The sequence below is a fragment of the Macaca fascicularis genome, chromosome 17 (assembly GCF_037993035.2).
Source record: "Macaca fascicularis isolate 582-1 chromosome 17, T2T-MFA8v1.1".
Lineage (NCBI taxonomy): Eukaryota > Metazoa > Chordata > Mammalia > Primates > Cercopithecidae > Macaca > Macaca fascicularis.
Window position 1 is genome coordinate 7,268,925 of NC_088391.1, and position 12,263 is coordinate 7,281,187.

Here is a 12,263-nt window from a genome sequence, read left to right on the forward strand (position 1 = left end):
ACATACTTGCTTCATTCTCGTTTGACTTTCGTACCCACGCAATTATTTCTGCAAACAAATAAGCAACTACTACTAGCACTTTCCGCAGCTCCACCCGCAGTATTCCCCGGGGAGGCACGGAAACACGGGAGCTTCCGGCGTAGGCGGTGACGCAAAGGACGACGTAAGCACGCTCGGGTCGTCGGCGTCCTGTTGGTCGTCCTTGAAGGCCCCTTTCCGGGCTGTCTGACACGATACAAGTGTCGGCTTGTGTTGGCCGGTGGTCTTTCTTTCGCAAGAAAGGAAAATATCCTCACAGACTTTCTGTGTTCTCAGAGACGATCTTCTTCCCTAGAAAGGAGTCGCTTTCGGTTGGCGTTTCCCTCAGGCAGCGCCGTGGGCAGCCCACAGGCCCTTGTAAGGCGCGCGCCGCGGCCCCGCCTCTTTCCTTTCGGCCGGAACCGCCATCTTCCAGGTAGGGCCTGCGCGTGGCTCCCGGGCGCTAAGTGTTCGACAGACTTGAACCGCAACCTTGTGGCCTCAGAGCTCGTCCACTGGGACCGTGGGGAGACTGTCTAACCTGTTTGAGGTCCATTGGCATGGGCGGGTTAAACCACGTCCTACCAGACGGGGAGCAGCGTGCGCCGGGTCGGGCCTGGACCGTGGGCTGAGAACCGGACTGCCATATCGCGGCCCTACGGGGGCACATTTGCGAGAAAGACGACACTGAGTCGCTTTGGGTGAGGTGACTCGAGTTAATCTTTAAAAGACTTCGTTTAATGTCCCCGTGGCTGCATCTCCGGTACCGTGGGTGGCCCTCTCACATAGGCCGTGTGGGGGCCGCGTGGCCTGATGCCTTTCTAACTCTTTTCAGTGTGGCGTTTTTATTCCTAATCTTGTGATGGTGTTGGGTGAGGACTTAAGTGGTAGTAGGAATGGGTTTAGAGTCAGGCGTCGGTTTTAATCTCCTGTGAGGCCTGCACGTGTGAAAACCCGGGCCCTTGGTCGGAGAGTGGGTCCCGGAGTCGTCCTGGGTAGTGAAACCTCACTGCTCTTAGTTAATGCATAAGACGATTTTCGACTGATTTTAAAATTTTGACCCCACATGGTGGTTGGACGAAGGGAAAGTGTTTTGACGTTGCAACACCAATATTTGCACCCAGAGGAGATACGTTTTGCGAATTCTAGGGCAGCATGCTTTGAGTGAAGGGAAACATTTAGCCGTAGTTCATCATTTTGTCAGTTTGTGGATGTTAACAGTCTGCAGATTGCTCTTTATAGTGAATCCTAGTTGCCATGATTTTAATACTGTTAGAGACTGTAAAGCATCGTTTTGAAAAGTGCTTTCAGTTTTAAGTTTATGGGGTCCATGCGGAAAATGGATTCCAAACTCAGAAAGGTGAATCTAGTGGAGGACTAAGGGCTCTGGAATCAGGAATGAGTTAACTGGTTCTGCCACTTGGTGATTCCACAGAGTGGCTTGAATCTACACAGTACCACTCCTTGTATACTAACTTACCACAAGTTTGTGGAACTTTATACACATCTAAAGGCTTTGGGAATTAGAATAGGGTACCTGGCATTTAAAGGGTTCATCCATTGTAACAGTGGTTTGGCTTTGGTGAGTTAGGTGAAACATGTCTCCTTGCTATACAGTTTTTATACAAATGGTACTTTGGGAGCCATTCTTAAAGGATTGTTAGTAAATTTAGAAACCAAATTGTGTTAGAATGTTGTCAACACGTTAAGCCTGACTGCTGTATTTTACCTTACGGTAGCAGTAATAGCCAGGAATGGCACTTCTGCCCTGTAATGACTAAAGAGCCATCAAAACTATTGTTTTGGCCTTTTTGGGAAACAAAAGGAAAGGTTAATTTCTAAATGCCTACATGTAGGTGAATTCTTAGATAATGATAAATTAGCTGCCAGTTACTACTGAGCACTTTACGTGGGCCATGCATTGCTGAGTTCTTTGTAGATGTTATCTCAGTTATGGAAGTGTTCACCCCTATTTCACAAATGAAGATGAGAGATGAAATGTGGGTTTCGCAGCTAGTAAGTGGCAGAGCCTATGTCAAATTTAGGTCGATGATTATAAAGCCTGGGTTCCCCTCTCTTCTACCCTGTATACATTTCGTAGTAAGTAATCCGAAATGTGAAGTGACTTGAGATTTCTGATAAATAGATGCTGTTTGAGATACACCATCACGGAAAATTTGGTTGACAAGAAAGATTTAATTCACGTAAAAATGTAAGGCTGTTTTATTGTGTTCTCCAATAAATTCTTATAGTTAGTAATTAAATGCCATTGGCATTCTAGATTGGGGTCTACAGATAGAGTGTGGTAGAAGTCCTGTTGTAGTTTTATATTCTCATAGAGAAAGGGTACTGGTTTGGATTCTCGTATCAAGTTCTGCTGCTTGGCCGGGCGCGGTGGCTCAAGCCTGTAATCCCAGCACTTTGGGAGGCCGAGACGGGCGGATCACGAGGTCAGGAGATCGAGACCATCCTGGCTAACGCGGTGAAACCCCGTCTCTACTAAAAATAATAATAATAATAATACAAAAAACGAGCCGGGCGAGGTGGCGCGCGCCTGTAGTCCCAGCTACTTGGGAGGCTGAGGCAGGAGAATGGCGCAAACCCGGGAGGCGGAGCTTGCAGTGAGCTGAGATCCGGCCACTGCACTCCAGCCTGGGCGACAGAGCGAGACTCCGTCTCAAAAAAAAAAAAGTTCTGCTGGTTAAGAGTTTTGATATTGTAGAACTTAGACAGTTTTGCCAAAATATCTTAACTTGCTAAAATAATGGGTTTTTAACCTTTCAACAGAACTAATTGCTTGGTGACCCAGCTTTCAGTTTGCAGTTCTCACTTTGCTACTGACATGCGAACATTTGAAATTACAGGGGTTTGGGGCAAATGCCAATTTTCATTTGCATTTGACTGTTACGCTTTCTGGTTTCAGTAATTTGCCAAAATGACGAACACAAAGGGAAAGAGGAGAGGCACCCGATATATGTTCTCTAGGCCTTTTAGAAAACATGGTAAGTAGGTTTACCTTCCTTGAGAGAAGCATGGCACACATTTGTGTTCTGTTGTGTTCAACATGTGTTGTAGTTCAGAGAATGTGTATCAATAGCATTAAATAACTAGCGTCTACCCAACTTATTTTGTGATAAATAAGCATGAAGTTTATATGATAATTTTGTGACTAAATATTGATGCAAGATTAAACTTTGAAGAAAGGTTGTAATTTAGTAGGCTGATTTTGCTTTCGGGAGAAATTATCCATTGGCAAGATATTAAGCATGTAACCATCAAAAATGATGTGTTAAAAGCTAGTGAGATTTCATTTCTTTTACTCTAGACTTTTAGCCTTAGTATTCACTATACCAAATTTATTTTTGCAGGAGTTGTTCCTTTGGCCACGTATATGCGAATCTATAAGAAAGGTGATATCGTAGACATCAAGGTAAACATAAAATTGGGAAAATAACACTACGAAGTTAGAAAAGTTGGATTTAATCTAGTGTAGGAATTCAAATACTAGTGTATATTGCATCTGTAAGAGTACAGAATGTATTTTTTTTTTTTTTTTTTTTTTTTTTTTTTTTTTGAGACACAGTTTCACTCTTGTTGCTCAGGCTGGACTGCAATGGCACGATCCCACCTCAGCCTCCGCCTCCCTTCCAGGTTCAAGCGATTCTCCTGCCTCAGCCTCCCAAATGTCTGGGATTACAGGCATGTGCCATGATGCCTGGCTAATTTTGTATTTTTAGTAGAGATGGGGTTTCTCCATGTTGGTCAGGCTGGCCTCGTACACCTCGGATGATCCGCCCAATTCAGCCTCCCAATGTGCTGGGATTATTGCAGGTGTGAGCCACCGCGCACAGCCTAGAATGGATTTTTTAAAGTGCTGTTCTTAGCAGAATTTAAATTTTCCTCATCACCTGCTTGGAGTTAACAAGTGGAAATTTGGTGGTAGGGTGGGAAATTATGAGTTTGTCACGTTGGAAGGGAATGCCTTAGTGCAAAGTTTAACTATTGATGAAGATTACCGTTACTATGATTAAAAACCCTCGTAGTGAAAGCTGTGTTCTGTGGTCTGTATTTAAGTGTATCCTGGCACTCTAGAGCTTAATGATGATTGGTTTTTTTTGATTGCTTGAAGCAATGTGAAAAACACATTTCACCGGCTCTGAAAGCTCTTGAGTTGCCATTTAAAGGAAATCTTAGAATATCTTAGTTACTTAAAGTCAGATTTTTAAAGGAAAGGGAAATGCTGGTATATTTGTCTCTTTAACAGGGAATGGGTACCGTTCAAAAAGGAATGCCCCACAAGTGTTACCATGGCAAAACTGGGAGAGTCTACAACGTTACCCAGCATGCTGTTGGCATTGTTGTAAACAAACAAGTTAAGTAAGTAGTGTTGTAGTTCTTTGCAGCCAACCGGTATTCCCTCATACCCCCTTTTCACTTTGCCAATTGGACTTATGTCTTTATTGGTCATTCAAGTGGGGCAAAGGAAATAATCCTTTTAAAACTCAGGCAAACTGAGTGTTTGTCTTGTATCCTGTCAGAGGAAACAAATTGAAACAGATGTATTGGAAAGTCTTAACACAGTTTGTTACCAAGCAGTTTTTTTTGTTGTTTGTTTTGAGACAGAGTCTTGCTCTGTCACCCTGGCTGGAGTGCAGTGACGGGATCTCTGCTCACTGCAAGCTCCACCTCCTGGGTTCATGCCATTCTCCTGCCTCAGCCTCGCGAGTAGCCGGGACTACAGGCGCCCACCACCATGCCCGGCTAATTTTTTTGTATTTTTAGTGGAGATGGGGTTTCACTGTGTCAACCAGAATGGTCTTGATCTCCTGACCTCGTGATCGCCTGCCTCGGCCTCCCAAAGTGCTGGGATTACAGGCGTGAGCCACCGCGCCCGGCCCAGCAGTTTTTGTAGAATAAAAAGAGAAAATTTTAAATTTTATTAGCAATCTGGTTTGGGTTAGATTACTAGAGTTTAAGAGGCTGTCATCTCATCAAATAGAGTTAAAAGTAGGGATGTTCTCTGCAAGGCTTTTGATATGATTAAATAATTGATTGTAAAGTAATCAAGCCATACTTTTTTGATTTGTCGTATCTGGATAAAAGGTTCATGGTTTGTTTAATAAATGAAACTGCAAAAAGTTTTCTATATTTCTGTTACATTTCTGATAAAGCATTTACAAGAATTTCTGCTCTGTTCAGGGGCAAGATTCTTGCCAAGAGAATTAATGTACGTATTGAGCACATTAAGCATTCTAAGAGCAGAGATAGCTTCCTGAAACGCGTGAAGGAAAATGATCAGAAAAAGAAAGAAGCCAAAGAGAAAGGTACCTGGGTTCAACTGAAGCGCCAGGTGAGAATTTGGTGTATATTTCATTGGTCCTGAGAGCACTTTAAGGTTGAGATTTAACACTTCACGTAATTATTTCATTCCCCTTTTTTTCCTTTAATAGCCTGCTCCACCCAGAGAAGCACACTTTGTGAGAACCAATGGGAAGGAGCCTGAGCTGCTGGAACCTATTCCCTATGAATTCATGGCATAATAGGTGTTAAAAAAAAAAAATAAAAGACCTCTGGGCTGAAAAATGTTTCTCTTCATTGAGTAGAAGTGTGTCCTCTCCCCCAAAGAAATACTTAAAGCAAATTTTAGTTGTGTCCTAATTCATTATGTAATGTCTTTCCTATTCAAATTTAATGTATTCCTTGCTGAAGGATGTAAGGTAGCTTATTGTGCAACAGATTACTCAGTTGGTTAGAAAATGGCCAGGTATTATGTATGAAATATTTGTACTGGTTTGAAGATAGTCTTAAATCATCAAGGAAGAAATAAAGTAATTTTTTTTTTCAGACAGTCTTGCTCTGTCAACCTGGTTGGAGTGCAATGGTGTGATCTCGGCTCACTGCAACATCTACCCTCTGGGTTCAAGCGATTCTGCCTCAACCTTCTGAGTAGCTGGGATTATAGGCGCATGCCACCGTGCCCAGCTAATTTTTATATCTTTAGTAGAGACGGGGTTTTACCATGTTGGTCAGTCGGGTCTCGAACTCCTGCCCTCGTGATCCACCTGCCTCGGCCTCCCAGTGCTGGGATTACAGGCATGAGCCACTGTGTCAGGCCATATAAAATAAATTACAAAAATAAGTGGGATATAATCTATTGCATTACAGTTAAGCTCAGGATCCAGAGTTTGCTTTTGAACCCTAAAAAAACACATTGTTTAAAGTATCCATTTGTGTGTTATATACTAGTTTGGAATTGCTTTGACCATGCATGAAACAGAACTCAGAAAATAATAGTGGTAATAGCATTTGTGTTAGGCCATTGTCTTGCTGTAACAATATAGCACAGACCTGGGTAAGCAGTAGAAGCTTATGTGGTAGTTCTGGAGGCTCTGACGTCCCAAGATAAAGGTGCTGGCAGGTTTGGTATCGTATGAAGGTTTGGCCTTCACTTACCTCTTGATAATTCCACAATGGGAGTTCCTTTTTTTTTTAATTGAATATTTTATTTTGAGATAATTGCAGATATACATGGAGTTATAAATAATAAAGATTCCTTGTACACTGTATTCTGTTTGTCAATGATAACATCTTGCAAAACTGTAGTGCAGTTTCACAGTCAAGATACTGATAATAGGTGGGCATGGTGACTCGTACCTGTAATCCCAGTACTTTGGGTGGCTGAGGTGGGTGGATCACTTGAGGTCAGGAGTTCAAGACCAGCCTGGCCAACATGGTGAAACCTGTCTGTATCAAAAATACAAAAATGAGCCAGCTGTGGTGGTGAGTGCCTGTACTCCCATCTGCTCTGGAGGCTGAGGCAGGAGAATCAAGAGAGACTCAAAAAAAAGCATAAAGTCAATATGTAGAACAGTTAACACCACAAGATACCTCGTGTTGCCTTACGTAGTCAGACCACCTCTTCCCCCGCCGATCCCTGCAAGCACTAAGCTAGCCTTCATTTCTTTTTGTCATTTCAAGAATGGAAATGACAGGGATCATGTAAGTTAGATGTGTCCCTTTGCCTTTTTTGACTTAGCATGATTCCCTGAAGATGCATCCAAGTTGTTTCACGTATTGTGTGTAGTTCTATTGCTGAGTACAATTCATGGTATGAATGTACCACAGTTTGTTTAGTCATTTGACCTGCTAAAAGACATCTGGGTTATTACCAATAGTTAGCTGTTTTTAAGGCTGTTACGAGAATTCATGTACAGGTTTTTGTGTGAATGTAAGTTTTCATTTTTCTGGGATAAACGTCCAAAAGTGCAGTTGCTGGGTCTTAAGGTAGTTGCATATTTACCTTTCTAAGAAACTGCTAATCTGTTTTCCAGAGCGTTTTCTACCATTTTACATTTCTACCAGCGGTTCATGACTTATGGCAATTTCTCTGCAACAGTGGGGATTAAGTTTCATCATGAATTTTGGAGAGGACATATTAAAACAATACCCTTCAATTGGAAACGTTTACTTAACAAACATGGGTCCTTGAAACGTATCCTCGCCAATCTTGCTGACAGGCATTAAGTCCATTTCATCCCCAAATCGATTCTATCCAACCTTTGAGATTGTACACAGTCATTCTTATTGCTACCTTCTCGGGGTGAGGCTGTGTAAGGCAAAGACCTAGTCATATTTACTAAGTGTTAAGAACTATCGGGCGCAGTGGCTCACACCTGTAATCCCAACACTTTGGGAAGCTGAGTTGGGAGGATCACTTGAGTCCAGGAGGTCAAGGCTACAGTCAGCTATGATTGCTGTCACCGCACTCCAGCCTGGGTAACAGCAAGACCCTGTCTCAAAAAAATATTTTTTAATGTTCTGAATGGAGAAAAGTGTAGGTGGTGGTCTTGAGTTTTTCCCAATGAAGTGAGATGGGTGATATGTACTGCTTGGGGATCCCTCACAGTTGGATATGAATCTGAATAACTGCCCCTAAGGATTCACATTCTAGTAGTGGAGACTTGCATGTAAACATAATCTCATTAGTCCTGTGTATTTTCCAATAATAGTTCATGGCTCAGCCGTGCATCTAGTAGAAGTCATCACACCCTGTCCCTTTAGTCACACTTGCCTTGTTCCCTTCATTAAAGCAGCTTCCAGACTCCACATTTACTCATTCTGTTACTACATTACAAATTGACCGACATGACTCAGTTTTCTTACCTGGAAGGGGATAATAAAAGTGCCCCTAAAAAGGTGATTTTGAGGGTTAGATGGGAATACTTACAAAGCACATATCATGATGTTATGGTGAATATTCAGTAACTACCAATTTTTGTTTCATAGATCTGCTGCTAATTGAGAATTTTGCATTGTTTGGACACAGAAGCCTGCCAGGAGTATTTTGGATGTCCAAAATTAAGTCATTGCTTTGCAGTGAATCTAGAATTTACTAATATTTAGGTTTTAAGAGTATATGTGACCCCCCTTTTGTGGGGGAGTGGGTGTGGTATATCCCTATTTACCATTTATCTGCTTGAGAGATACGTACATAAAGTTGAGCTCTTCGTTAATGAATTGATATTATATGCCTGACAACATTTGTTGACCACTTGATCTATTTCATCTTCCTGGCTTCTTTGAGATGTGAGGGCTACCATGTTTTATGAGTAAGATAAAAAACTAAAGGGGGAATAACTCACCAGTGGTCATACTGCCAGAAAGTAGCAGAGCTGGTACTTGAACCCATGATCCTCTTATGCCAAAGAGTTCCTCTATTTGCCGTGCTGTTTGACTACCAAGTGGATCCCTGAAGACTCCAATAAGTTAGTGTGTGGGTGGGTGCCAGATAGTGTCCGGAAGACCACATTATTTTTTGTAACAGCTTTGTTGAGGTATGATTGATAACAAAGAACTGCACCTTCAGTGTGTACAGTTTGATGAGTTTAGACATTTGGATGAGTTTGTGCAAACGTGATTGCATCATGATGTATGCGAACCTTTGTAATCTGGTTTCTGCTTGTTTTCCCTTTCACTTCCGGTTATTGCCTTCTTTATGCTTTAGGTATTAGGAAAATAGATTTTTTCAAGTTCTTTGCACATGCTCTTGCCTTTGCCTGCAACACTTAGGCTTTCCTTTGGTCACTTGATGAGTTCCCGTGTGTCCTTCAGCACTCACCCTGTATTATCTCATAGATGATGCCTTCCCTGTTGCAAGTATTTTAAGGAGAGGAATGAAGAAAGCTCTTTGAATCAGACAGGAGAAAGATACTTCTGGTTGTAATAAAATCCCCCACATCTTTGTTCCCATAACTTCTGTTATGTGTTTTAACTCGTAGTCTTCCCCACTACACCTGAGTTTAGGGACTCTTCGTGCCTGGAAAATAGTAAGCATTCAGCAAGTACTCTTCGAATTAATGAGAGGATAATGAGAAATAGACTGCTCTTAAAAAAATGCATCTGTCTGTGTTCGGTCTTTACAAAACTAGTGTTTCTCTGAATTTTGAGGACTCGTAACCATTTTGCGTATGAGTGTGTAGGCTTATTAAATCTCCCATGTAACGTGCAAAGATCAGGAGACCTTAAACATTGTTTTGTTCATTCTCCAACAAGTCATGTTCCCTTCACTTTCTGTTGCCTCATCAGTAAAGTGGTGTCACCTCCCTGAGTATAAGGGATTGGATAAAATGATTCCTGGAGACCCGTTGTGCACTTAGGGCCTATTTCATGTTGTAACACAACCAGGTGAAATAAGTAAATTGTGACTTGTCAACAAGGAAATGGGGATATGAGGTGTCAATTCAAAGGGGCAAATAAAGTTGGACATGAGAGAAAGAAGGATGACATGCCAGATTGGCTTAGGGGAACTACTATCCTTAGCGCAGATACTCAGAAAATGAACTCTTCCTATGTGATGTACAGCATAGCAATTTTTAAAACAATCAGTGGCAATACTATGAATATGCGTAAAATTTTAGTATTTTGGATTAGTCTTCAAAAATAGATTTCCTCACAAGCACAATACTGGGTTAAAGAATATATGTTTTTCAAATTCTTGGTTCACTTTGATGAATCGATTTACCAAAGGGTTATACCAGTTTGCACTCCACCTTCCAGAGAACATGCTTGTCTCAGCATTCTCATCAGCATTGATTATTTTAATTTAATCTTTGCTACTTTGGTGAGAGAAAATGTTTATTACTGAGTTTGGCTTCAGTTAGCTTCTGGAACCCTCTCCTGGTTTCTTTTTACCTGGTCTGCGGTCTTTGCTGGTTCCGTCTTTCTGATCTCCAAATACTGGAGTACCTTTATACTCCAGGTGAGATTCAAAGCTAGGAGGCTAAAGCCTAAAGCCTCATAGCTTTGAATACCATTTATAATCTGACAATTATCGTGACCTACAAAATCCTTCATTATCTGTCCTGTAGCTACCTTTGCGACCTAGTCTTGTACCACTTCCTGCCCCAAAGTCAGATCCAATTTCATGAGCCTCCTTGCTGTGTCTTTTAAAATGCCAAATGCATTTGTGCCTGAGGGCTTTTGTAAGTTGAAGTACAAAATATGAAGGAATGCTTTTGAAGGAGCGTGTCATGCTATGAAGGAATGCTTTTCCTTCATCCTTCCCCATGATTTGTCCCCTTTAGTCAGCCTCTGCTCGAATTTTATCAAGATTGTCTCTTAATATCCTATAAATACAGACTTTCTTCATTTTCTATACCTTATCCAATATATGTTTAGTGGTCTGAGTTTTTATCAACTTATATCTATAGATACTTTAGGGGAATTTTTTTTTTTTTTTGATAGTGTCTCCCTCATTACCCAGACTGGAGTACGGTGACACAATCATGGCTCACTGCAGCCTCAAACACCTGGGCTTGAGTGATCCTCCTGACTCAGCCTCCTGAGTAGCTGGGACTATAGGAGCATGCCACCGCGCCCAGCTAGTTTTTTGTGTTTTAGTGGAGATGGGGTTTCACCATATTGCCCAGGCTTATCTTGAACACCTGGGCTCAAGTGATCTGCCCACCTCGGCCTCCCAAAGTGTTGGGATTATAGGCGTGAGCCACCACACCTGGCCTGTGGGGGATGTTTACTGGTACCTACTCTACTGTGGAATGAAGGGAAAAGAGAGACACCATAAAGCCTTATTAAGGAGGTGACAGTATAGGAGGAGCAGTAAGACCTAAATCTCTTCATAAAATAAGGCAAAACAGGTATCCAGGAGGGTAAAAGGAGACCAGAGGAAAGAGTTGATATTGACAGGGCTCTTGCTTCTGCCCTTTTGTTTCACTGATTATCCTGGTCTATGCAGTAGTGTGATCTCGGCTCACTGCAATCTCTGCCTCCTGGGTTCAAGCAGTTCTGCCTCAGCCTCCTGAGTAGCTGAGATTACAGGCGCCTGCCATCACACCGAGCTCATTTTTTTGTATTTTTAGTAGAGACGAGGTTTTGCCATGTTGGCCAGGCTGGTCTCCAACTCTTGACCTCACATGATCTGCTCGCCTCGGCCTCCCAAAGTACTGGGATGACAGGCGTGAGCCACTGCACCCAGCCCAACTTGCTGGTTTTTTTAACTTCAGCCTGCAGACTTGCAAAAACCAGCAAATAAACCAAGCAGCCCTTCCTGTGCCTTCCTCCTCCCTTTCATAGCTAAATTTCCTGGTCGCCCACTGCAAATCTGGCTTCCGCCTCCACCACTGTGATGAAACTGTACTCTTAAAGGTTACCAAAAGCTTGCTAATTAACAAATGTAGATACTTTTTCCCAATTTAATCTTAGCCACATAATAATTGACAGAGTAACAAATTTTTTCTCTTGCAGAGGGTTCTGTTTCTTCTCCCTATCTGACCCCCTTCTATCCTCATTCTGGGCCCCTCCTAGATGTTCCACGTTTGTCTCTCCCTTCTTTATAAATTATTCCTGGGTTATCTAAGCCAGAGGTTCTTAAAGTATGGTCTCCCAGCTGGCAGCATCAGCATCATCTGAGACATTGTTAAAAATGCAGACCTGCCCGAGACCCGCCAAATCTGAACTTCTGGGGATGGGGCCCAGCACTTCGTATTTACCAAGCTCTCTGAGTGAGTAAGATACACGCTCAAGTTTGAGAACCACTGGTCTACATCTTTAGTCTTCTCTGATACTTGAGACTCAGTTGCAGAGCTCACATTCTCTGAAGCCCGAGATCTGTAGTTCCATCTCCCTCTTGGGCAGCTCCATCTGGATGTCCTGCAGATTAGGTTTTATAAGTGGGGAGATAATTAAATTGAAACCTCCAAGCTTTGAGTAGTGTGTGTGTGTGCTGATAA

At 42.3% G+C, this 12,263-nt stretch overlaps 1 protein-coding gene and 2 non-coding genes across 8 annotated transcripts; all 3 read left to right on the top strand.

Annotated features, from left to right (window-relative positions):
• Window positions 1–426: 426 nt before the first annotated feature.
• RPL21 (ribosomal protein L21) lies at window positions 427–5,601 on the top strand. Of its 6 annotated transcripts, none has more exons than XM_045376999.2 (7): window positions 427–719; window positions 2,165–2,230; window positions 2,942–3,020; window positions 3,387–3,448; window positions 4,283–4,395; window positions 5,218–5,368; window positions 5,469–5,601. In XM_045376999.2, the coding sequence occupies exons 3-7, from the start codon at window positions 2,954–2,956 to the stop codon at window positions 5,556–5,558; spliced, it is 483 nt and encodes a 160-aa protein (XP_045232934.1). In that variant the 5' UTR covers window positions 427–719; window positions 2,165–2,230; window positions 2,942–2,953; the 3' UTR covers window positions 5,559–5,601. The 6 variants fall into 6 exon arrangements, with proteins under 6 accessions (XP_045232934.1, XP_005585583.1, XP_015294580.1 ...); XM_005585526.4 differs by having other exon boundaries at window positions 427–454; XM_015439094.3 differs by lacking the exon at window positions 2,165–2,230 and having other exon boundaries at window positions 427–724.
• On the top strand, window positions 4,111–4,183 carry LOC123569894 (small nucleolar RNA SNORD102). Its single transcript, XR_006693779.1, has one exon. It is a non-coding gene; the product is annotated as a small nucleolar RNA SNORD102 (small nucleolar RNA).
• LOC123569906 (small nucleolar RNA SNORA27) lies at window positions 4,440–4,567 on the top strand. The gene has a single exon (XR_006693789.1). It is a non-coding gene; the product is annotated as a small nucleolar RNA SNORA27 (small nucleolar RNA).
• Window positions 5,602–12,263: the final 6,662 nt, after the last annotated feature.

Excerpts from the sequence above, each read along its gene's own strand:
- RPL21 (XM_015439094.3), top strand. The coding sequence starts at position 2,954 with ATGACGAACACAAAGGGAAAGAGGAGAGGCACCCGATATATGTTCTCT. Across the intron at positions 3,449-4,282 it reads GTGATATCGTAGACATCAAG|GGAATGGGTACCGTTCAAAA; the intron begins GTAAACATAAAA and ends TCTCTTTAACAG. Across the intron at positions 5,369-5,468 it reads GGGTTCAACTGAAGCGCCAG|CCTGCTCCACCCAGAGAAGC; the intron begins GTGAGAATTTGG and ends TTCCTTTAATAG.